General features: G+C 39.7%; 2 protein-coding genes across 2 annotated transcripts; both read right to left on the bottom strand.

Moving 5' to 3' along the window:
• Nucleotides 1–12,351: 12,351 nt before the first annotated feature.
• Nucleotides 12,352–14,502, bottom strand: LOC109203788 (E3 ubiquitin/ISG15 ligase TRIM25-like). The gene has a single exon (XM_019363504.2). The coding sequence runs from the start codon at nt 14,399–14,401 to the stop codon at nt 12,719–12,721; it is 1,683 nt and encodes a 560-aa protein (XP_019219049.1). The 5' UTR covers nt 14,402–14,502; the 3' UTR covers nt 12,352–12,718.
• Nucleotides 14,503–17,670: 3,168 nt separating this feature from the next.
• On the bottom strand, nt 17,671–20,194 carry LOC100712126 (tripartite motif-containing protein 16). Its single transcript, XM_005456174.4, has one exon. The coding sequence runs from the start codon at nt 19,805–19,807 to the stop codon at nt 18,134–18,136; it is 1,674 nt and encodes a 557-aa protein (XP_005456231.3). The 5' UTR covers nt 19,808–20,194; the 3' UTR covers nt 17,671–18,133.
• Nucleotides 20,195–23,641: the final 3,447 nt, after the last annotated feature.

Raw genomic sequence — 23,641 nt, 5'->3', positions numbered from 1 at the left:
GAGAGAGGTTGAGGAATATATCACCAGACGATGTCGTTGCATTAAGCAAAAAAAGCCAGCTTTTACAGTGTCATCGAGCTCACCCCTAGAGCTCGTATACACTGACATTCTGCACCTTGAGACCAGCCGGGGTGGGTATGAATATATACTGGTTGTAGTCGACCACTTCACCAGATTCGTACAGGCATATCCCACTAAAAACAAGGCTGGAAAGAGGGCTGCAGATCGAATCTTCGGTGACTTCATCCTGCGGTTTGGGTATCCAGCTAAGCTTCCCCATGATCAAGGCCGGGAGTTTGAGAATGAGTTGTTTAGGGTTCTCAGACAACTGTCCGGTGTAAACCATTCCAGAACTTCCCCATACCATCCACAGGGCAACCCTGCAGAGAGGTTCAATCGAACTTTGCTACAATTGCTCAGGACATTGGGTGAGAAAGAGAGAGAGAACTGGAAAGATCACCTGTCTCACGTTGTCCACGCATACAACTGCACCAAACATGAGTCTACTGGGTTTTCTCCATATTACCTCCTTTATGGTCGCCATCCACGTCTCCCCATTGATCTCCTCTTTGGATTGGTAGCTGAGGACGAGGCCGACACTCCAAGTGGATATGTAAAACAATGGAAGGACAAAATGATTGAAGCATACAAGATAGCTAGCACGAACACCCAACATTCGAGCGCCAAAGGCAAGCACTACTATGACAAACGGAACAGGGATGTAACCCTACAACCAGGTGACAGGGTTCTTGTTCACAACCTTGCAGAAAGGGGAGGTCCATGCAAACTGAAACCCTATTGGGAGAAAACCATCTACATTGTCAGAGAGCAGGTTGGTGACAACCCAGTTTATAAAGTCAGCCCTGAGAACAGAAGTCACCATACTCGCACCCTCCACAGAAATTTGTTGCTTAAAGTTAGTGATCTACCAGTAGACATTACAGATGCTTCCGTGCCTGAAAGGCCGCCAAGGGCAAAAGAAAAGTCAAATCAGCCCTGTGAAACGGTCGAGCAAAGAGAGAATGGTGATGCGAGTGGATCTGAAACAGATGAGGAGGCACCTTGTTACTGGCTGCAGGTACCCAGAGAGCCATCATGGACCAATTGGGACATTTCTATTCACGTTCCAGTGAGTGGGCCACTGGTTGGTCCTGAGACACCTGGAGGCCTGCCGGGTGGAAATGTTCCTATGGAATCACAGTCTGACCGAGTGAGTAGGGATGGGTATCGAAAACCGGTTCTTGTTGAGAACCGGTTCCCACTGTTTCGATTCCCTTATCGATTCCAGTCGCCCTGAATGACGTCACCACGTTGCGGAGCGTCGGAGCGTACCTGGCAGGAAACACGGCGCCTAAGCAGCTCAAACGCTTAAAAGTTTGTTTATAGTTTATGAGAACGGATTGTCATCCGTTCAGGGCAACTTGCAATACTTGCAAAGTAGATATTTCATTAAGGGAGGAAACACTACGAATATGCAAAAGCATTTGCTCACAAAACACGCGATGAACTTAAATGAATGTCTTTAATTCCGCTCCGGACTCGTGAATCTCAACCCAGCAGCAGCAGCGGTAACGTTTGCACGTCCTCTCCCGTTAATGCGGCAGGTAAATAATCAACTAACAGTGCATATTATGTTAGCGCGATCTGCTTTATTACAAAACCTGCCATTGTGCATTTAGGTGACCATGATGAGAGAGACAGACAGAGTCTGGCTGGCGCTCGCTGGCAGTTGTCGCTGCAGTCCACCGGTAGCGTCTCTTTTCAGGCCCGCATGTCACCGAGCAGTGACTAGTTTGTGGTCAAAACCTTGCAGCCATTTGCCACAGCAGATGGTAAGTGAATGTGTTTAATTGTAGGCAGGGACATTACTGGATATTCTTGTGTAATTGCTACAGAATAATTTATGTTATACTTTGTTATTGCTACAGAAGAATATTTATTTTATTATTTTACGTTTACAATTTTCCCCGGGGACCCTGTGACACCCCATTGAAGAGCCGTAGGCTGTGGATCTCTTAAGATCTCACTGTTGGGTTTGTAAGGCCATGTTACTCCTAAATTTCTATCTTGTTGAAAGAGAAGATATAAAATAGTTCTAAGCTAATCGACCTTAGTGTTCTCCTTTTTAAAAACAAGAATCAATAAGAGAATCGATAAAGAATCGAATCGTTAAACAGAATCGAAAATGGAATTGGAATCGTTAAAATCTTATCAATACCCATCCCTACGAGTGAGTGTAGGACAGATGGAGCAAGAGGGGGAGAATGAGATTTTACCCTCTGTTGAGGAACCAGAGTTTTGCGAAGTGCAGCTGGCGCCCCAGACCAATGGCTCCAGTGAAAACATTCAAGGGTTTCAACCTGAACCTCAGCCCGCACTGAGGAGATCTACAAGGGAGAGAAGACCTGGTCAGATACTGACCTATTCTTCCCTTGGTCAGCCAACGTATCAGCCACGTCTTGCTGTTAGTTCTATAGGTGTACAGCCAGTGTTTTATATGCACCAGTATCCACAATCATACTGGCATTCAGTCCAACCCATCCAGATGATGCCTGGTGAACACTCAGCTGTCCCTTACCCGATCTGCTGCTGAGTTTAAAACGGACATAGGACCTTGTGCACATCTAGTGTTGGGTATTCAGAAAATGTAGAAAATCATTGCACACCCATATGTATTTGTAATATGTGTGTATATTGAGTGAAGAGTTACAACCTGATTCAGAGTTAATGGAAGTTTACACTGTTAATTGCAAGTGTCGGGAGCCACTTTTGTTTGTAGGGGAGTGTGGCACACCCAAAATGCATGGTCACTTTTGTGTTAATCATTCAATTTAATTTATTTAATTTGTTTATTTGTTATTTTCTGTGGCTATTAATATTCAAAATGACTTTGGTAACATGACTAATTTATCCAGTATATTATTTTGTCACATGGACTGTACAGAAGGACAAAAAAATGGAGCAACACCTCAGGTAGAACTATTATTTCAAGGCAGGTGCAACCCAGTTGCTTTAGGGGGATGGACTTCCGCCCACTATTCAGATGCATATGACTTGTAGTTTTCTCTTGAGAAGCATTTGTTTTGAGCTCACTTTTCTGTTTATTTAAACCAGCAGCAGACAGGCGCATGTCTGTGTCTGTGGTCGTGTCCAAATTCATGGGCTGCATCCTCCTGAGGCCGCATTTGTAGACCGGTTACGTCACAGCGACGCGCCGAAGGCTGTCCAAATTCGTAGACTCCTCCGAATGCAGCCGACAAATGCGTCCTCCTTTTCCCCGAATTTGAAGGATGGGTCGGGTGTGTCCTTCGTGGCCCACCATATCCCAGAATTCATAGCGCGGCAAAGCCAAACTCCAGTTTCCAGCAATGGCGGCCGCTACTAAGTTTTAAAATTACTCTTATTAATCTTTCTAGGTCACAAAATAAACTTTTAACATATTTTCAGGCGAGAATGTAGCTGTGTAAACTTCAAATATCTGCTCGGTTTATCAAGATATCGCATATTTGCAAAAGTGCTTCGACGTTTTCGGAGACGTCTGTTACCCACTAGCACGATAGCTAGCCGAGAGCTCGAGGGTCACTGAAGCCGCCGAAAACGGCACAACTCCCGGCACATCATTTTCAGATCACCGCGGACTTTCGCTACTCGGGTTAAACGTAATATATAAGTCACTTAGACAACCTAAAAATGTTATTGTTGGGCTTTTTTCAGTGTTTTATTTGTTCGTGAGTAAATCGATTTGGCTGAGATTAAAGTTATTAGATTAGATTAGATAAAATAAAACTTTATTAATCCCCCGGGTGGGTTCCTCCTTGGTTTTCACACAGCTGACTAAACGTCAAACAGAAAACTGATTAAACAGAAATATGAGACGGTCGAGAATTTACGCCAGTGTCCTGTTATATTTTAGATAGCAAGGAGCAGACGGCTGAGTTTATTAAACTCCACCGAGACAGCGGTGACGTTAATCAGAAGGCTAGACTGTCCAATTTCACAGCCGTTTACTTCCGGCCTACCCGACCTTCTGAGGACCCGGCCCACGTAGACCGCGAAGGCTGGGTCCTCAGGAGGATGCAGCCCATGAATTTGGACACGACCATTCTGAGAGGCAAACCGAGTGCACTGTCTTCATTGCTCCTGAACTTTACCTGTATTTGCAGGTCAGTACCTGGTAAAAAATACTACCACTGTTTGTTACATAGCAATGTTTCATCTCCATGCTAAGTTGTAAAGAAGTAAGACAGTACCTGTAACACTTATGGGCACAGCTGCGCGTTTGACCCGCATCAGTCTGAGACAGCGGGGTCAGGCTGCGCAGGCCGCTAGCAGAAACGTCGCGGTAATGTTTTGTTATTGTGGGTCGTAGCACCCAGAGCATTGTCTTGTAGGACGGTCATTCATATAGATTTATTTTCTTTTCATTATGAAGGTTGGTACTCCCGAACACTTTACTATTTTATATAAAGTTTATGATACAAAGATGTTTTATTATTAAAGTGTCATTGAGGTTTGAAAAGTATAAAGGTGTTTAATATGTGAGTGTTAATGACATGTGAAATAGAAGGAAGTTGCCCATGTTATGCAAAAGGGAGTTTCATCTTCAGTGTGCTGTAAATGATGTGTGTTTATTTTTGCTCAATTTCAGTATTCAGAACCGGTACAGTTGTCCACTTTAATTTCAACCAGATATGAGTGTGGTTTACTTTAAATACAGTTGAATATTGCTGTAAATTCACTGTAGATTACAGTGGCTTTCAATTGTTTAAGCAAGAGCATGTGTGTACTTTTGTTTTGCTTTCGCTGAGCGATCACATGAAGCACATGTAAAATAGTGGAAAGTGTAGAGTGTGAATCCATTTATTTTTCTACTTGTGGAAAATGGACAGATATGGACACTGGGACTGAAAGAGTCATGCACACATGGATATTTGTTAATGTTGTTCATGTTTATTGAAACTTGAATAAGAGATGCAATCTGAGAGACAAACCGAGTGCACTGTCTTCAGTGCTCCTGAACTTTACCTGTATTTGCAGGGATTTCTTCTTTGTTAGTGTGGCACCATTCCTGGAGCCCGTAACAAGTGTTTAGTGTATTTTGAGCTAAAAAAGATTGAGAATGAGGATTGAGCACCTTTACTCTAAAACAGGTGTGAACCAAATGTAACTAGAAAAAGTTGCATTTACTGCAAAAATGTAGTGTGAATGCCGTTATGGTGGAATCTGCTGAAAACAGCTGAAGAAGCCTAACTATCTGCTGAAAAGAGGGGAAGAAGCTGAATTGTCTGCTGAAAAGATGTGAAGAAGCAGAAGTTTCTGCTGAAAAGAAGTAAAGAAGCAGAAGTTTCTGCTGAAAAGAAGTAAAGAAGCAGAAGTTTCTGCTGAAAAGAGGCGAAGAAGCTGAACTTTCTGAAAAGAGGTGAGGAAGTTGTAATGTGTATATAAGCTTAACAGCTGATGTGCTGATGAGACATGACTAATGGTGAAAAGTTCTTTTAAGTCTGACTTGAAACTGTCACGGCTGGGGCAGCAGTCGTGTTGTGGAATGAATGAGGACCCAAGATGCAGATGGCGGTGGAGATGCGAATGAGGATTTATTTACAGTGAGAAATAACCAAAGCCAGGGCAGAACTAAACATAAACCTAGACTGGGGAAACTAATCACAAAAGGAGGACACGGGGCGAGGAACAGAGAGACACGGAGTAACACTGAGGATTCACAGAGGATGAACACAGACGACGCCACGAGGAGCACAGGCAGACACGCAGTATAAATACACACACCAGGTAATCAGGAAATGGCACACAGGAGGGGACACGGCTGGAACTAATGGGCATAACAAGACACAAACCTACAAAGTAAAACAGGAAACACACAGACTGTTTTACAACACAAACACGGGGACACGAACAGAGCACCGAGGACAGACACAGGTAGGGCTGATAAAACACTAAACTCCAGGTTCAGCCCTAAACTAATACAAAATCAGAATAAACACAAAGCACAAAATGAAATCCAAGGAAACACAAAACGCTGGGTCAAAATGACCCAGGACCATGACAGAAACATACAGAATATACAGATTACAGGTCAAGCATTTAACATGTAAATAACAAATATAGGCCTAATTACTTATTAGAATGCAACTTTCCAATCTCTGTTTAGGTAAATGTATTATGGATAAAAGATGCTTTGTTATCCCAATAACAATAAAACTTTTTTAAAGTGCTGTTCTTTCTAGTAATCATAACTGGGTTTCACAAGGGACGTATCCATCTCAGGCGTAGAAAGCCACACATTTCTTTGTAAGATTGACATGATGTAATCATCACATGCGGATTTCTGGTTATAAAACGCAAACAACTGCAAATGAATTATACTAGTGTAGGGACCCTTCATGTCATATTTCTCCACACCTTAAAATTAGGGAGGATTCCTATGATGCACTGAGCATTTCTTCTTCACTCTGTTGACTCCCTTTTTGTTCCTGCACCACTTGTCACAGTCTAGCTGAGTAGCTGACTGTGTGAAGTATGAATAGTAGACCCAAGTGCAAACAAAATGGAACATGGAATCTAACTTGAGAGACAAAAAGCGAGCCGTTTAAAGTGGCTGATGGAGAAATACAAAGTAATGCATAAAGTAGTGATGGGTCCTGCAACATGTATCAAGCTCACAGAGCGAAGCCTGTATCGGTGCGTGCGTCGCTTTAAGAAAAATCACGTGATCGATACAGCTGCTGGATCGCTCATTGCCAACGCGCCAAACTGTGTTTAAAAAGTACCGCATCCGCATCTGTCAACGAAATGAGTCGCCACAAAAAAAAACCACGAAATGACTCTCGCAAAGATTAAAAAAAAAAAAAGAACAACACATCTCTCCATAACAAGCCCGAAAGAAAAAGAAATGTTTCTGCTGTGTGGGATCATTTTGATCTTTTAACTGCAAATAAGGTGACTGTTTGTCTGTCTTTGTTTCAGTGTAATCTATCAGAATAGGAAAAACAGCAATGTGACTTGCAGTGTAAATTATTTATTTCATTTTATGCAGGCTAAATGTCGCATCTGTTCTGCATTTCTTACACAAACAAAAGCACCTCCTCAATGTTTAGGCATTACAGAGCCAAACATGAAAATGAGGAGACAAACACACCGAGAATGAACACACTTCGGCCTATATTGACACTGAACAGCTTTATCATCATTATTTTTAATTAATATGTGTTTTATTATTTTGAAATCAAGCATCTAGGAAGACTGTTCTGGACCAGGCAGTCCTGAATTTTATTATAAGGGACTGCCAACCCCTTAGTATTGTGGAGAGTGTCGGAGAGAAACATTCTAAGATCAGAGAATCCTTTAAGGTACTGGGGGAATAGGAAGACATCTTATCAGAACTTTTTCCACCTGGCTTTACACTTTTTGTGTACCCCAGCTTCATCTGTGCCTGTGAGTTTTCCAAAGCTGGGGAAATGGTGTCAAAAAAACGCAATAAACTGAATGCAAAAACATTGGATAAACTTATTTTTCTGAATAGAATTTTATAATAAACTCTGAGTCAAATGGGTAATATTACATTCACAATACTTTCATTTTAATTTTCACTTAGTGTCATTCACAATATATTTTATAGATGTCTACAATATTTGAAATGTAAAAGATATAAAATGATTCCATGGAAAGTACAATACCTTACAGTGTACAAGTATGACTAGGTCATTGAATCAGTGTCTGTTGTGAGTCTCAAGTAAGTTGCCTGCAATGATATTTAAGGTCCAGCAGGTGTCAGTATGGAGCAAAACAGCAACACTGTGTCTACACAGTATCAATACAGTTTGGGGAATGTGCTGAAACGCTTCACGAGGCCTCATCTACCCATCACTAGCATAAAGGCAAACAAAGACAAGAATAAACAACCGAAACTGGGGAAACTAAAAATAAACATGAAAAAACCTAAACACGAAACTTGGTGTGGATACAAAAATACCTGGACCATGGAGACATGGCACAAAAGACAACAGATGACCTGACACTGAAAAAAGGAGGACAGAGGACTTAAGTACACAAAAATATAATCATAGGATGGGAACAGGTGGAAACACAGCTGGGACAAATCAGACCTAATGAGACAAGGGGAAGAAAAACTAGATACACTGCATACAGGACAGAGACTTTCACAGTAAAACAGGAAGCAGAATGGAATGCAGACATGACATCACGAACTTAACATAAGACACGCAAACATAAAACACAAAGGGCGAGGAAAACTCAAACAGGGGTAGAAGACACAAATTGAATCTAAAAAACAATAAGCTATAATGGCAACTTAGGAATAGTAGAAATTAACTTAGATAACCTAAAGGACTTAAACATAAACCATAAACATCAAAATAAGCCAAAACTCAAAACTCAGACAAAAACCCAGGGGCCATGGAAAGGTCAGGGTGGTCAATGAAAGTGTAAGGAAGAGGACTCCCTTTCTATTATTTATATTATAATCTGTATAAAATCATTCAGTAGCCTTGTTTCAGGTCCTGCACAGCTGCTCCTCAGTAAAGATTGTGGTGGTTGTCTGTGAAAAGGAAAAGGTTGTGATTCAGAGGAAATAAGGTTTACCAGTAATGAGAATTAATGCAAATGTGTGTGTGCAGGTCTAGAATTAAAGGGGGTGCAAGGAAGTGATTGTAAGATGTGATTACTCACCTTTCTCTCCTGTGTACTCTCCAAGGTGTTTGGCCAAATGTTTCCCTGGGGGTCCAGACACCATTTAAAGGTTCCGGGAGAGACCATGGGTTAAGAGAGTGTGGGGAACCTTTTGTGCTTGGGTTTTGGGGTATTTATAATAATGTTTGGTGTAAGATTAAAGTGTAAAATATTTATTAATATGAAAATGTGAAATGTATTTATTAAGGGTGCAACAATACTCATATCGGTATTCGGTACAGTGCTTTCGGTTCGGTACGCATATGTATCGAACAATACAAAATTTTTAATTTATTTTATCAACTTTTCTTCTGACGATGCTGTCTGTGTTGAGAGCTCAGTGAATCTGCGTTCGACTACTCCGCTTAGGGTGCACTGTCGAGCGCAGATCCACTGAGCGGAGCGCAAGCTAGCGAGACAGAAGCTGTGTCCCAAAACATCGGCTGCATCCTTCGGAGGACCCGGCCTTCGCGGTCTACGTGGGCCGGGTCCTTCGAAGACCGAGAAGGCCGGAAGTGCGAGGCTGTGAAATGGGACGGTCTAGCCTTCAGATTTGCGTCACCGCTGTGTCGGTGGAGTTTAATAAACTCGGCTGTCTGCTCCTTGCTATCTAAAATATAACAGGACACTGGCGTAAATTCTCGACCGTCTCACACTTCTGTTTAATCAGTTTTCTTTTTGACGTTTATTCAGATGTGTGAAAATCCCGGAGGAACCCACCCGATAGATTAATAAAGTTTTATTTAATCTAATAATCTAATAACTTTGATCTCAGCCAGCCCGATTTACTCACGAACAAATAAAACACCGAAATAAGGCAAACAATTACATTTTTAAGTTATCCGAGTGACTTATATATCATGTTTAACCTGAGTAGCGAAAGAGCGGGGGTCTGAAAATGATGAAGCCGGGAGTCCGCTGCTCTCGCCGGCTCGAGCGACCATTGAATCCCCCGGTTTGCTATCGAGCAGGTGGGTAACAGACGTCTCCGAAAACGTCGGCGCACTTTTGCAAATATGCGATGTCTTGATAAACCAAGCAGATATTTGAAATTTACACAGCCACTTTCTCGCCTGAAAATATGTTAAAAGTTTATTTTGTGACCCAGAAAGATTAATAAGACTAATTTTAAAACTTAGTAGCGGCCGCCATTGTTGGCAGCTGAAATTTGGCTGGACCGCGCTATGAATTCTGGGATATGGTGGGCCACGAAGGACACACCCGACCCAGCCTTCAAATTCGGGGAAATGAAGGACGCATTTGTCGGCTGCATTTGAAGGAGTCGACGAATTGGGACAGCCTTCGTCGCCTGGCTGTGACGTAATCGGCCTTCAAATGCGGCCTCCGGAGAATGCAGCCGACGTTTTGGGACACAGCTATAAGTTAAGCTCGCTGCAACATGGCAACTGCCTAAACGCTAGCCGAAATTGAACCTCCCCCACCCTCATTCAGATCTGGCGTATGGAACTATTTTGGTTTTCATGTGAAGTATGACCCTGATGATAAGCGCGTCATGGACAAAAGTAAAACAGTATGTCTGATGTGCCACGCAATGCTCAATTACATTGGTGGGAACTAGTGCGTTAGCGCAGTTAGCTCGTTAACGTGTTGACGCCATCCAGCCCCACACACAGGGCGATCCGCGGTAATTCGTTAACGGAGATTTGCGGCATTATGGCGTTAATGTCATTTTAACAAGTTTAACACTGACAGCACTAGTGGGAACACAATGAATTTGACTGCACATTTGCGCCGACATCATCCTAGTGCAAAGACAAGTGGAAGCAGACAAAAGCAACAAGCACGCATGCTACAAACTTTACCCGAGTCATTTCGACAGCCGTTAGCACATGATTCTCCTTATGGGGACCTGATATGTTTAATATGCTGCTGAGAATATACCCCAGAAGAAGGCTATAGTATAGCTTTATTTTGGAAAGAGCCCTTTCTCTGTAATAAACTCTCTTTTCCAAAGATGAGTGAATTCTCGATCAGATAGATTTTTTTTTAAATTATTTTGTTGTTTCAGCAACATTACATTTAAAAACTGTACTTTTGAGTTAAAATATATATTTATAATTTTAATAAATGACAAATTAAAAAGGCATGAACATTTTTTTGTATCGAAAAAATATCGAACTGTGACACCAAAGTATCGAACCGAACCGTGAATTTTGTGTATCGCTGCACCCCTGGTATTTATACATGTATTTATTCAAGTTGATGTGTTGTATACTGGGGTGGAAGGTTGGGATTTAAGAATTTACCTGTGTGTGGAATAATGCTTTAGTCTGTGACAGCTGAAGGTATTTAAGGCTGCCAGTTGTCATTAGATGGGGAGTGAATTGTTTGTAAGGAGAGCTGTATGACAAATAAATACTACTTGTCTCCCTGCTCTTGCCTTGATCCATCTCACTGTGATTCCAGCTGCTAAGGGCCGCCCTGTTACAGAGAGAAAGAACAGTGGTGCTAGAGAGCAGTAGCACTGTAAAAAATCTGCTGATGTCAAAGTGCATTATTCCACACTTATTAAGGTGTTTATTTCATTTTCTATGTTTGACACATAAAACACACCAAAAAAAGGAAGAAAAAGGAAAAGTTAAAGAAATTAAATCTTTTTGTTAATTATTTGATCTGAAGCGTATGGAAATTTCCTGTTTTGCAACTTATCATATGACTGTGATAAGAGAGGGTGTGCCTAATGCCTGGGGTAAAGAGTCTGTAAACAGAGGGAGGCTTAGACAGGTGTGCTTAATTCCAGGAAAGGGAGTATTCAGAGTGCTGTGAAACTGAAAGTTACTTTGAATCTTTTTTTTTTTCTTTTACAAAAGTAGCTTTAAGGTTTCATTCGGCTTCATCTGGGCATCGCTCCATGAGTCGACCTGCTTTGCAGGTGCTGCAGTTTCACACTCTTTGCCTGCCTGCAGGGAGTTACTGATAATAGATACAACAACATGAAAGTATGACTCAAGCCTACCTTCTATCAAGTTCAGAGTGCCAATGATGTAATGGTGTGGTGAATATGTTCTTGGCACACTTTGGGCCCTGTAATATTTAAACCCCTCAACCTACCTAAGTAGGCAACTCGCCATATTGTCAATATGGAGCAGAATTCTTAACAAATATATCAGTTTTCCATCTGATACATCATACAGACATATTGCTAGTAATGGATCTAAATGATCATCAGTTCCAAAAATCTGTTATATCTGTAAAATCCTCGATCAATCCAAAGCCACTACAGCCACTATCTTAAAATAATGATCCGTACACTAAAATATCTCATTTTTATTTTCCACTTTGCTAGTTTATTTCCTGCTTTTCTTATTATGAAAACTTTTTTCTTCTCTTATATTTAAATTTCTTTCCAATTCAACTTTTACGTCCATATTTTCCCACTTACATTAGTGTAGACCAACAGTATGTATGTTTTTAAGGTCATACTTTCTTAAATTTCATCATTATTTGAAATTATTGATGCTCCACTTTAAATGTCTCTTTACAAAAAATTTCCATTCATCATGTTAGTGATATTTTATTTCTTGAAACAGGAAACTTTAGCGTACATTGCTCACTTTATTTCACAAAAAGCAGTAAATAAAAAAAGTTCATGAAAACATAACTGAAATTAAACATCTTACAATCCACCAACTTAAGTATCGAAATACATGCAAATAAATACAAACACCACAACAACCCTGATTCCAACATATCTGATATATAATTACTTTTTCTGTATTTTTAAATATACTGAAGTTATTTTCATATGAATTTATATTTGTGTGAGTTTTTTCTGCTAACGTTACAACAAAACAGTGGTTAAATATAAACTATATAAGAAATAAATATTGTTTTACCAAATAAACCGTTTTACCTGAATAGCTGGTGAAAACAAGACAATCAAAGAAATTAAAGAATATACTTATATCCATAAAGATTCATCTTTAACAGGTGCAGGATAGATAAACACATTTCAACAAGTAGCACACAGCAAAAGGCAGAGCATCAAATTTCACTATTTTATGTTTATTCCCTTCTTGAGCTCACACACCTCAGCAGTGTGTCCAGCATTTTGTGGAAGCCGAAGTCCAACATAGAGAGGCTGAGTGAACCTGGTCTGGACTCTGTGGAGGAGATTCATGGTCTCAGTGATGCTGTAGAAAGAAAGAGTTCCTGCCCCGTGATCCAAATATACTCCTATTCTGGAGGACTGAGGGCCTGGGATGGGAGTGGGAATGTTGTTGTGTTTGAATTCATAACCGCTGTCTGAAAGTGTTAACGCCCAGGATTTGTCATTTAATCCAAATCCACATTCCTCTCTGGTCCCTCTACGGCCGATATCCTTGTATGCAACAGCTACTCCAACCATCCCGTTGCACTTCACCTCCCAGTAACAACGTCCAGTCAGACCCTCTCTGCTCAGGACCTGCCGGCAATCAAGGAATTTTTCTGGATGACTTGGATATGACTGGTTTCTGCTCATCAGTGTTACTTTTCTGTTGCTGTCACTCAGTGACAACAGTGTGTGTGCTGTATTTGGATCGAGAGTGATCTGACAAGAATATTTCAAAAAGTCGTCTCTAGTTTTAAATTCTCCTTGAGGCAGTAAAATATCTGCTTTGGTCGTTCCAACTGAGATTTTTGGCCATTCATCACTGAGAAGAGCCTTCACTTTATCTCTGGCCTGTGACACAGATGCAGTCACATCCTCAAAGTACTGCAGAGTAACATTGTTGTAGGTGGGTACGTTTGTAGATGCACTCAGATGTGACAGTGAGGAGTAGTTTTTCAGAAAATGGAGGTGATCCTCAGTCAGTGAGAGCTGCTGCAGTTCAGTGTCTCTCCTCCTCAGATCTCTGATCTCCTGCTCTATTTTCTCCTGAAGCTCTTTGACTCTTTTCTGTTCAGCTTTTTGCTTGGATCTGATCTTCTGCTTCACCTCAGAGCTTTTTCTCTGAACAAGACTGATCAAGTCTTTGAACATCTTCTCAGATTGCCTCAAAGCTTTATCAGTAGAAAGATTGATAGCCTTCACCTCCTCTTGAAGCACCTTCACATCTTTCTCTCTGTTCTGGATTCTCTGTTGGACACTTTGTCTATTTGTTTCAATCCCTTTCTGCCTCTCAGCTCTTTCCGCTGCAGCTGACACTGTCTCATGGTCTTTGTGTTCATCCATTAAACAAAGATAACAGATACACTGCTGATCAGTGCGGCAGAAGATCTTCATCACCTCATCATGGTGAGGGCAGATGTTCTCCTGAAGTTTTGAAGCGTCATTAATCAGCTTGTGTTTCTTAAATGGAGCTACGTTGTAGTGAGGCTGAAGGTGATGCTCACAATAAGAGGCCATACACACCAGGCAGGACTTGGAGGCTTTCCGCTTTCTCCCAGAACAGAAATCACAGGCCACATCTCCAGGTCCAGCATAGGCATGATCAGATGAAGTAGCTGGAAGTCCTGCTTTCTTTACGTCTTCCACTAGCTCACATAAAATGGTGTTTTTCACCAGGACAGGCCGCGATGTGAAAGTCTTCCTGCACCGATGGCAGCTGTGGGTTTCCTTCTCATTCCAGCAGTTTTTGATACATGTCATGCAGTAGCTGTGCCCACATGGAATAGTGACGGGATCCTTTAGAAGTTTCAGACAGATAGAACAGCTCAGTTTTTCTTGATCCAGCTCAATTACTTGCTGCGCCATTTCTTCTCCCCTCAAATGACATCTTACTTTCTGTTTCCAGATAAAAGCTGTTTCATGCAGAGACACTGACCTGAGCAGATGGAAATGTTCTATTTTGCATCTTATCACATGACCGGCAGATCAGTATTGTCTGAAGTAACTACTCTATAAACAGGGAGGGGCTTAAAAAGGTGTGCTTCATTCCAGGAAAGGAAGTATTTAGATTGGTGTGAAACTGAAAAGAAAAGAAACTGAAAGTGTTTCAGATGAAAACAGAATTGTAATTGTATGTTTACACTGGAAACTGTTACTCACTCAACAATTCACTAGGAATACAATTAGCAATACTAAATATTAGTAACGTTCAACACTGATCCCTTTATGCCTTCATGCCGTTTTAGAGAAACATTACATTGACTCAAATTTATAGGAAAAATGGACTTGTAATAGTCAAAAAATAAAAATTTTAGTACATTTAGTGTCCATTGTAAAATTTTAAATACTGGGAATGGATCAGAATAGACTGGAGCCAAAACAAGTTTAGAATAAGTTTAATAGTTGATGTGAGACACATCACTAATGCTGAAAAGTTCTTGTATGTCTGGCTTGAAACATACAGAATATACAGATTACAGGTCAAGCATTTAACCTGTAAATAACAAATATAGGCCTAATTACTCATTAGAAAGCAACTTTCACATCTCTGTTTAGGTAAATATATTATGGATAAAAAGATGCTTTGTTATCCAAATAACAATTAAAACTGTTTTTTAAAGTGTTGTTCTTTCTAGAAATCATAACTGGGTTTCAGTAGGGACGCATCCATCACAGGTGTAGACAGCCACACATTCCTCATTATAAAACGCAAACAACTACAAATGAATTATACTAGTGTAGGGACCCTTCATGTCATATTTCTCCACACCTTAAAATTAGGGAGGATTCCAATGATGCAATGAGCATTTCTTCTTCTCTCTTTTGACTCCTTTTCTGTTTCTGCACCACTACTGTATTTAATACTTAGCAGTTATTAAACTCTCTTCGGTAGTTTGCCTTTTGTCTTGTCTCTCTGCTCTCTTTTCTTTCTCCTCACCCCCAGCTGGTCATGGTGGAGAGCTGCTCCTCCAAGAACTTGGTTCTCTTGGAAACTTCCTCCTGCTAAAAGGAGTTTTATCTCCCTGCTGTTGCCAAGTGCGTCCTCATAGTGACTGAACTAAATGTGAATAAAACTGAACTGAACTGACCTGACATGAAGTCATCATGGGTATAAATATCTTGTCAACCAGCCAAATAGCTAGACATCAGCCAGAGAAGGTAAACACAGAGGGTAGTAATAAATTACCACCAATATTAACAGTATTGGAACTAAACAACGATAGAATTAAATAAATAGCTCATAGTGGGATGAAAATCAAAACAGGAATCCAAGCTCAAAATACAACCTAACAAGAACTCAACTTAGAAAATGTTTATTAAAAAAATAAAATGAAAAGATAAAATCCTACTGTTAGAATAAAGACTAACACAGAATGGGGAAGGACAGAACATCGGCAAAACTGAAAAAAAATAATGCAAACTCTGTAAACACAAACAAAATAATTTTTAAAAAAATCCAGACTCCAGAAAACTCAAAACACAGGAATCAATATATACAGTTACAGCTGAATCAAAACTACCAACTCATCCCAGAAACTAAATAACAAAGAATAATAATAAACAAAACAAAACTGTGAGACACAAACCCAGGGGCAATGACAAGTTCAGGCTCGTCAATGATAGAAAAAACAGTGGTGCTCGAGGGCAGTAGCATTGAAAAAATTCTGCTGATGTCAGAGTGAAGGCCACATTATTCCACACTTAAGTTTATCAACTTTTTGTTTTTCATTTTCTTTGTTTGAAACACAAAACACAAAAAAGGAAGAAAGAGGAAAAGAGAAAAAAACAAATATTTTTGTTAAATATTTGATCAGGAGCTTATGGATATTTCCTGTTTTTCAACTTGTCACATGACTGTGATAAGAGAGGGTGTGCCTAACGCCTGAGGTGAACAGTCTGTAAACAGATAGGTAATTAGACGGGTGTGCTTAATTCCAGGAAAGGGAGCAGTCAGATTGGTGTGAAACTGAAAGTTACTTTTATAAGATATCTTTTTTTCATTTACAAATGTAACAAACAAAAAAACATAACATTGAGGTTTTCACCCACGCAAGACACGCTCCTGTGCAGTCCTCCAAGATCTTTACTGTGCATTGCTGGAATTCATTCACTTTTATTTATATAACACCAAATAACAACGGTTGCCTCATGGCACTTTATATTTTAAGGCAAGACCCTACTATAAGATGGAGAAAACAGAGAAACCCTGAACAATCAGAAGACCCCCTATGAGCAAGTAGTTTGGCAACGGTGGGAATGAAAAACGCCTTTTTAATAGGAAGAACCCTCCAGCAGAAGGGCTTGTGTACACACAAAGCCTGAAGAAATTCATAATTTTTTCCTAACCACATGGATGGAGAGCTTTAAGCTTTCATTCAGCTTAATCTGGCCATCACTCCACAAGAAGATCTGCTTTGCAGGTGCTGCAGTTTCACACTCTTTACCTGCCTGCAGGGAGTTACTGATAATAGATACAAAAACATGAAAGTATGACTCAGGCCTGTCTTTTATCAACGGTTCAGAGTGCCGATGATGTAATGGTGTGGTGAATATGTTCTTGGCATGCTTTGGGCCCTGTAATATTTAAACCCCTCAACCTACCTAAGTAGGCAACTCGCCATATTGTTAATATGGAGCAGAATTCTTAACAAATATATCAGTTTTCCATCTGATACATCAAACAGACATGTGGCTAATATAGAGTAATGGATCTAAATGATCATCAGTTCCAGAAATCTGTTAAATCCATTTTTGAAAATCTTTTATGAAATGAAGTAACCTGTAAAATCCTTAATCAATCCAAAGCCCCTACAGCAAAATTTACATGAATTATTAAATAATAATCGGTACATTGAAATATCTCATTTTTATTTTGCACTTTGCTAGTTTACTTCCCGCTTTAAATTTTGCCTTATTATGAAAACTTTTTTCATCTGTTATATTTAAATTTCTTTCCAATTCAACTTTTACATCCATATCCTCCTACTTAAATTAGTGTTGTAGAGCTATGTATGTTTTTAATGTTACACTTTTTTAAATTTCATCATTGTTTGAAATTATTGATGCTCCACTTTAAATGTCTCTTTACAAAGTTTCCATTCATCATGTTAGTGATATTTTATTTCTTGGAACAGGAAACTTTAGTGTACATTGCTCACTTTATTTCACAAACAACAGTAAATAAAAAAAGTTCATGAAAACATAACCGAAATTAAACATTTTACAATCATTTTCCACCAACTTAAATGTAGAAATAAAAAGTACATTAAAAATGCAAACACCATAATAACCCTGATTTCAACTTATCTGATACATAATTATTTTTCTCTGTAATTTTAAATACACTGAAGTTATTTTCATATGAATTTATATTTATGTGAGTTTTTTCTGCTAATGTTACAACAAAACAGTGGTTAAATATAAACTATATAAGAAATGAATGTTGATTTGCCAAATAAACCGTTTTACCCAAATAGCTATTGAAAACAAGACAATCAAAGAAATTAAATGTTATTCTCATATCCATAAACATTCATCTTTAACAGGTGCAGGATAGATAAACACATTTCAACAAGTAGCACATGGCATCAAATTTCACTATTTTATGTTTATTCCCTTCTTGAGCTCACACACCTCAGCAGTGTGTCCAGCACTTTGTGGAAGCCGAAGTCCAACATAGAGAGACTGAGTGAACCTGGTCTGGACTCTGTGGAGGAGATTCACGGTCTCAGTGATGCTGTAGAAAGAAAGAGTTCCTGCCCTGTGATCCAAATATACTCCTATTCTGGAGGACTGAGGGCCTGGGATGGGAGTGGGAATGTTGTTGTGTTTGAATTCATAACCGCTGTCTGAAAGTGTTAACGCCCAGGATTTCTCATTCAATCCAAATCCACATTCCTCTCTGGTCCCTCTACGGCCGATATCCTTGTATGCAACAGCTACTCCAACCATCCCGTTGCACTTCACCTCCCAGTAACAGCGTCCAGTCAGACCCTCTCTGCTCAGGACCTGCCACCATTCAAGGAATTTGTCTGGATGACTCGGATATGACTGGTTTCTACTCATCAGTGTTACTTTTCTGTTGCTGTCACTCAGTGACAACAGTGTGTGTGCTGTATTTGGATCGAGAGTGATCTGACAAGAATATTTCAAAAAGTCGTCTCTGGTTTTGGGTTCTCCTTGAGGCAGTAAAATATCTGCTTTGGTCATTCCAACTGAGATTTTTGGCCATTCCTCACTGAGAAGAGCCTTCACTTTATCTCTGGTCCGTGACACAGATGCAGTCACATCCTCAAAGTACTGCAGAGTAACATTGTTGTAGGTGGGTACGTTTGTAGATGCACTCAGATGTGACAGTGAGGAGTAGTTTTTCAGAAAATGGAGGTGATCCTCAGTCAGTGAGAGCTGCTGCAGTTCAGTGTCTCTCCTCCTCAGATCTCTGATCTCCTGCTCTATTTTCTCCTGAAGCTCTTTGACTCTGTTCTGTTCAGCATTTTGTTTGGATCTGATCTTCTGCTTCCCTTCAGAGCTTTTTTTCTCAATGAGACTGATCAAATCTTTGAAAGCCTTATCACATTCTCTGAAAGCTTTATCAGCAGAAAGATTGATTGCCTCCCCTCTTCGATGAAGCATCTTCACATCTTTCTCTCTTTCCTGAATTCTTTGAAGAAATTTTTGTCGATTTCTTCCAAACCTTTTCTGCTTCTCAGCTCTTTCCGCTGCAGCTGACACTGTGTCATGGTCTTTGTGTTCATCCATTAAGCAGAGACAACAGATACACTGCTGATCAGTGCGGCAGAAGATCTTCATCTCCTCATCATGGCGAGGGCAGATGTTCTCCCGAAGCTTTGAAGTGGCTTTAATGATCTTGTGTCTCTTTATTGGAGCTACGTTGTAGTGAGGCTGGAGGTGATGCTCACAGTTAGAGGCCATACACACCAGGCAGGACTCGGAGGCTTTCCGCTTCCTCCCAGAACAGGACACATCTCCAGGTCCAGCATAGGCATGATCAGATGAAGCTGTCTGATGTTCTGCTTTCTTTAGGTCCTCCACTAACTCAGCTAACATGGTGTTCTTCACCAGGACAGGCCGCCGTGTGAAAATCTCTCTGCACTGAGGGCAGCTGTGTGTTTTCTTCTCATCCCAGTAGTTTTTGATACAGTCCATGCAGTAGCTGTGCCCACAGGGAATAGTGACTGGATGCTTTAAAAGTTGCAGACAGATGGAACAGCTCAGTTTTTCTTGATCCAGCTGAATCGTTCGCTGCGCCATGTCTCCTCAATGTAAATAACTTCTCCCAAGATAAAAGCTGTTCTTGTCTCTTTTATATAGAGACACTGATCCGAAGCATGTGGAAAATTCCTGTTTTTCCACTTATCACATGACTGTGATAAGAGAGGGTGTGCCTAACGTCTGAGGTAAACAGTCTGTAAACAGGGAGGGGCTTAGAAAGGTGTGCTTCATTCCAGGAGAGGGAGTCATCAGATTGGTGTGAAACTGAAATTTTTATGTATTTGATTAAGATGGATTTGTAGGTGTTTCAAGTCTTTATGCAATACTTGCAGGCTTGTTGCTATGGTTGAAGGCCATTGGTTTTCCTTACTTATTTGCAATGTATATTATGGGGTTATTTCATGTTTTATTTTTCTATGACTGAAAATTATGAATTCTTTTTTTTTTCTTTTGCATTTTGATATAGTAATGTTTGGACCATTTCAGCTGTGCATTTGTGAGTTTGCAATCAAATGTACTAGAAATTAGTATTGTCTGTATTTTCTATCTGTGAGTTTTCATCTAGTTAATGTGACTTTTGCATTCTGATTTAAACAAGAAAACAAGCCACTGCAGCTGTTGATGGACTCATTTAGAGGATAATTTTCACTCTAAGGTTTTAATTGGGTTTTTTTTAAGAATTCAATTTGTTCAGAGTAATTATAAAGAATAATAAAGGACCTTTAAATATATTTGTACTTTGTCTTGAGCTCATTTTGCCACACACCACATATGAATAATGGCAGTCAGTTTTTACAATAGTTTTGAATACAGCTCATCCAGCAGATGTGCCCACAGGGAATAGTGACTGGCTCCTTTACAAGTTGCAAACAGATGAAACAGCTCAGTTTTTCTTGATGCAGCTGAATTACTTGCTGTTTAATTTCTCTTCATTCAATTGATGTCTCACTTTTCGTTTCCAGATAAAAGCTGTTTTCGTCTCTTAATGCCGAGACACTGAACTGAAGCGTATGGAAATTTTCTGTTTTGCATCTTATCACCTGACTCTGTAAAAGAAGAGGGTACGCGTAATGTTTGAGGTAAACAGTCTGTAAACAGGGAGGAGCAGATTGGTGTGAAACTGAAAGTGTTTCGGATGAAAACAGAATTGTAATTGAATGTTCACACTGGAAACTGTTACTCACTGTTTATCTTCCCTCTGTTGCCAAGTGCTTGTTTATAGTGAGTGAAGCAAATACAAATAAAACTGAATTTAACTGAACTGACCTGAAGTCATCATGGCCATGAATTCGGACCTTGAAGACTTCAGTAACTTTTCAACTTCAAACTTTTCATTCGTTAGTTAAATCCTGGCAACACGTCACATTTTTTAATTTTCAATCTGTGTTCAGATCACACCACAAAACTGAAACTGCTCTCATCAAAAACACAAACTACCTCCTGACTGCTGCAGGCTCTGGCCATATAAGTATCCTCACTCTCCTGAGCTTATTACATCCTCCTTAACTGTTTATCTAAATACAGAGGCCTCAGTGGTGTAGCACTCTCCTAGTTTCAGTCATACTTTCCTGACAGGAAACATTATGTCACCTGGAGAGACTCGTGTCCCTCAAATCATCATCATCATGCCCTAAGCTTCCACTACTTTGCTGATGATAGGGGATGATATCTAAGTACCAAAACTTCCAATCAGCTCCCTCCTCTGTCTCCCATTAACTGCCTGGAATAAAACTGAACTCTTACCTCTTGCTCCCAATCATTGCTCTGGAAAGTCTTGTCTTTTATCCTGTCTTCTTTCTCTCACCCCAACTGGTCGCAGCAGATGGCCCCGCCCCTCCCTGAGCCTGGTTCTGCCGGAGGTTCCTTCCTCTTAAAAGGGAGTTTTTCCTTCCCAATGTCGCCAAAGTGCTTGCTCATAGGGGGTCATATGATTGTTGGGGTTTTCTCTGTATGTACTATTGTAGGGTCTACCTTACAATATTAAAGCGCCTTGAGGCGACTGTTGTTGTGATTTGGTGTTATATTCTGATTCAGTAAAAGGACTAGATGTTACAATCCCTGATAAGTCCCTGATTTATTTTTGAAAAGCTTATAGTTAGGGCTGGATTAGGTGACCCTGAATCCACCCTTAGTTTTACGCTCCAGTCCAGTTGTTAAGTCATGACGTGTGAACCCTGCTTCCGGGTCCAAACTACTCATGCGTTTATTAAGGCTGTTGTGTCTTAATGTTTTAATGCTTTGTATCTTGTTCTATTTAATCTGAACAAGTAAATGATCACTATCAGTCTCTCTCAGTTTTTATTACCACTATTCATCGGCAGCACACTTTAAAGCCTAGTTTTTTAAACTTTACGATGTAACTACAGCCCAGCCCATGCAGCAGTATATTAATGACTAACCTCGTATTGTGGATGGATTATCTCAGCTGCTCTCCTGAATGAGGTTTGGTCCATTTACAGCATCCTGCCATGCGATTGCATTTGTCCCAAACCATCGGGAACCCTCACGTTAACTTTTATCGAGTGGAAAAAAGTTAGCGTTCATCCTCCAGCTTCACTGTGTTTATATTATTCTAACCATAGCTGTGTAGCTAACTCTATAAATACTACTCTAAAACACAAACAAAATAATATTATTTAACTTTTATTAAGTTCATTTTCTTTTTGATTTTCATTTTGTTTTGTTTTTTTGACACACGAAACACTGAAAAAAAAAAAAAAAAGAGGAAAAGGGAGAAATTAAATCTTTTTTATTATTACACTATACTCTGTCCAGTTAGCAGTGTTCTTATATACTGTACTTTTACAACACAACTATTAATGTCAGGACCAAAGCTCTGAATAGTAAACACTACTGAGACAGTATTTAGTGTATTTTGAGCTACAAAAGATTGAGAATGTAAAAATCACAAGAGAGGATTGAGCACCTTTATTCTAAAACGGGTGTGAACAAAATGTAACTACTTTGCTGTAACTCTAACACAAACACTTAAGATTATCTATCATCATGAAACACAAAAACACACCCTCCGTCAAACCACCATCCATTGTGACTCTATAAAAGTCCATTCAATGTAGATATATTTACATCCTCCTCTTTCATTAAGTAGAAAGAAAATCTTTCATGTATTTACAGTCATCGTGAGGAGATATGGCGCAGCAACCGACTCAGCTGGATCAAGACAAACTGAGCTGTTCCATTTGTCTGGATCTCCTTAAAGATCCAGACACTATTCCCGGTGGGCACAGCTACTGCATGAGCTGTATCAAAACTACTGGGATGAGAAGGAAACACACAGCTGCCCTCAGTGCAGGCAGATTTACACACTGAGGCCGGTCCTGGTGAAACACACCATGGCTTTGGTTTCCACAAAGTGCTGGACACACTGTTCAGTTGTGTGAGTTCAAACAGACAGGAGAGCGTAAATTGTGAGATTTTAATCTCTGCATACTGCCATGCAGTTGTTAGAGTGTGTTTGTCTACACTGTATCTATTAAAGATTAAACTTGTTAGATTTTATCTTTGTTTCTGCTGGAAAACAGCTGTTGTTTCTTTCAAATAAATCATTTCTTTTGTTCCCAAGATATCGATCTAAATGTAATAATAACCATTTTTTGAAATAAAATATAATAAAATATAATAAAATTAAATATATTGATTTATTTGATATAACTGTGGAGTTGTTCTTGTCTTTTTGTTTGATGTAATTATTGTAGACTAAAGTCAGCAATATTTAGCCAACAAAGTTTGTTATATAGCAAAATCATGTGCAAGAGAAATCACTGATATATAGTTATTTTTACCCCAGAGAAATCAAATCTTTAGCAGTTTTAATGTATATAATTATTCATGTACCTTTAATTATTTTATAAA

Source organism: Oreochromis niloticus, linkage group LG10, assembly GCF_001858045.2.
Source record: "Oreochromis niloticus isolate F11D_XX linkage group LG10, O_niloticus_UMD_NMBU, whole genome shotgun sequence".
Classification (NCBI taxonomy): domain Eukaryota; kingdom Metazoa; phylum Chordata; class Actinopteri; order Cichliformes; family Cichlidae; genus Oreochromis; species Oreochromis niloticus.
Note: the sequence above shows the minus strand (reverse complement) of the source record. Positions and strands in the feature narration are given on the sequence as shown.

Coding starts and splice junctions, on each gene's coding strand:
- LOC109203788 (XM_019363504.2), bottom strand. CDS start 14,401: ATGGCGCAGCAAGTAATTGAGCTGGATCAAGAAAAACTGAGCTGTTCT.
- LOC100712126 (XM_005456174.4), bottom strand. CDS start 19,807: ATGGCGCAGCGAACGATTCAGCTGGATCAAGAAAAACTGAGCTGTTCC.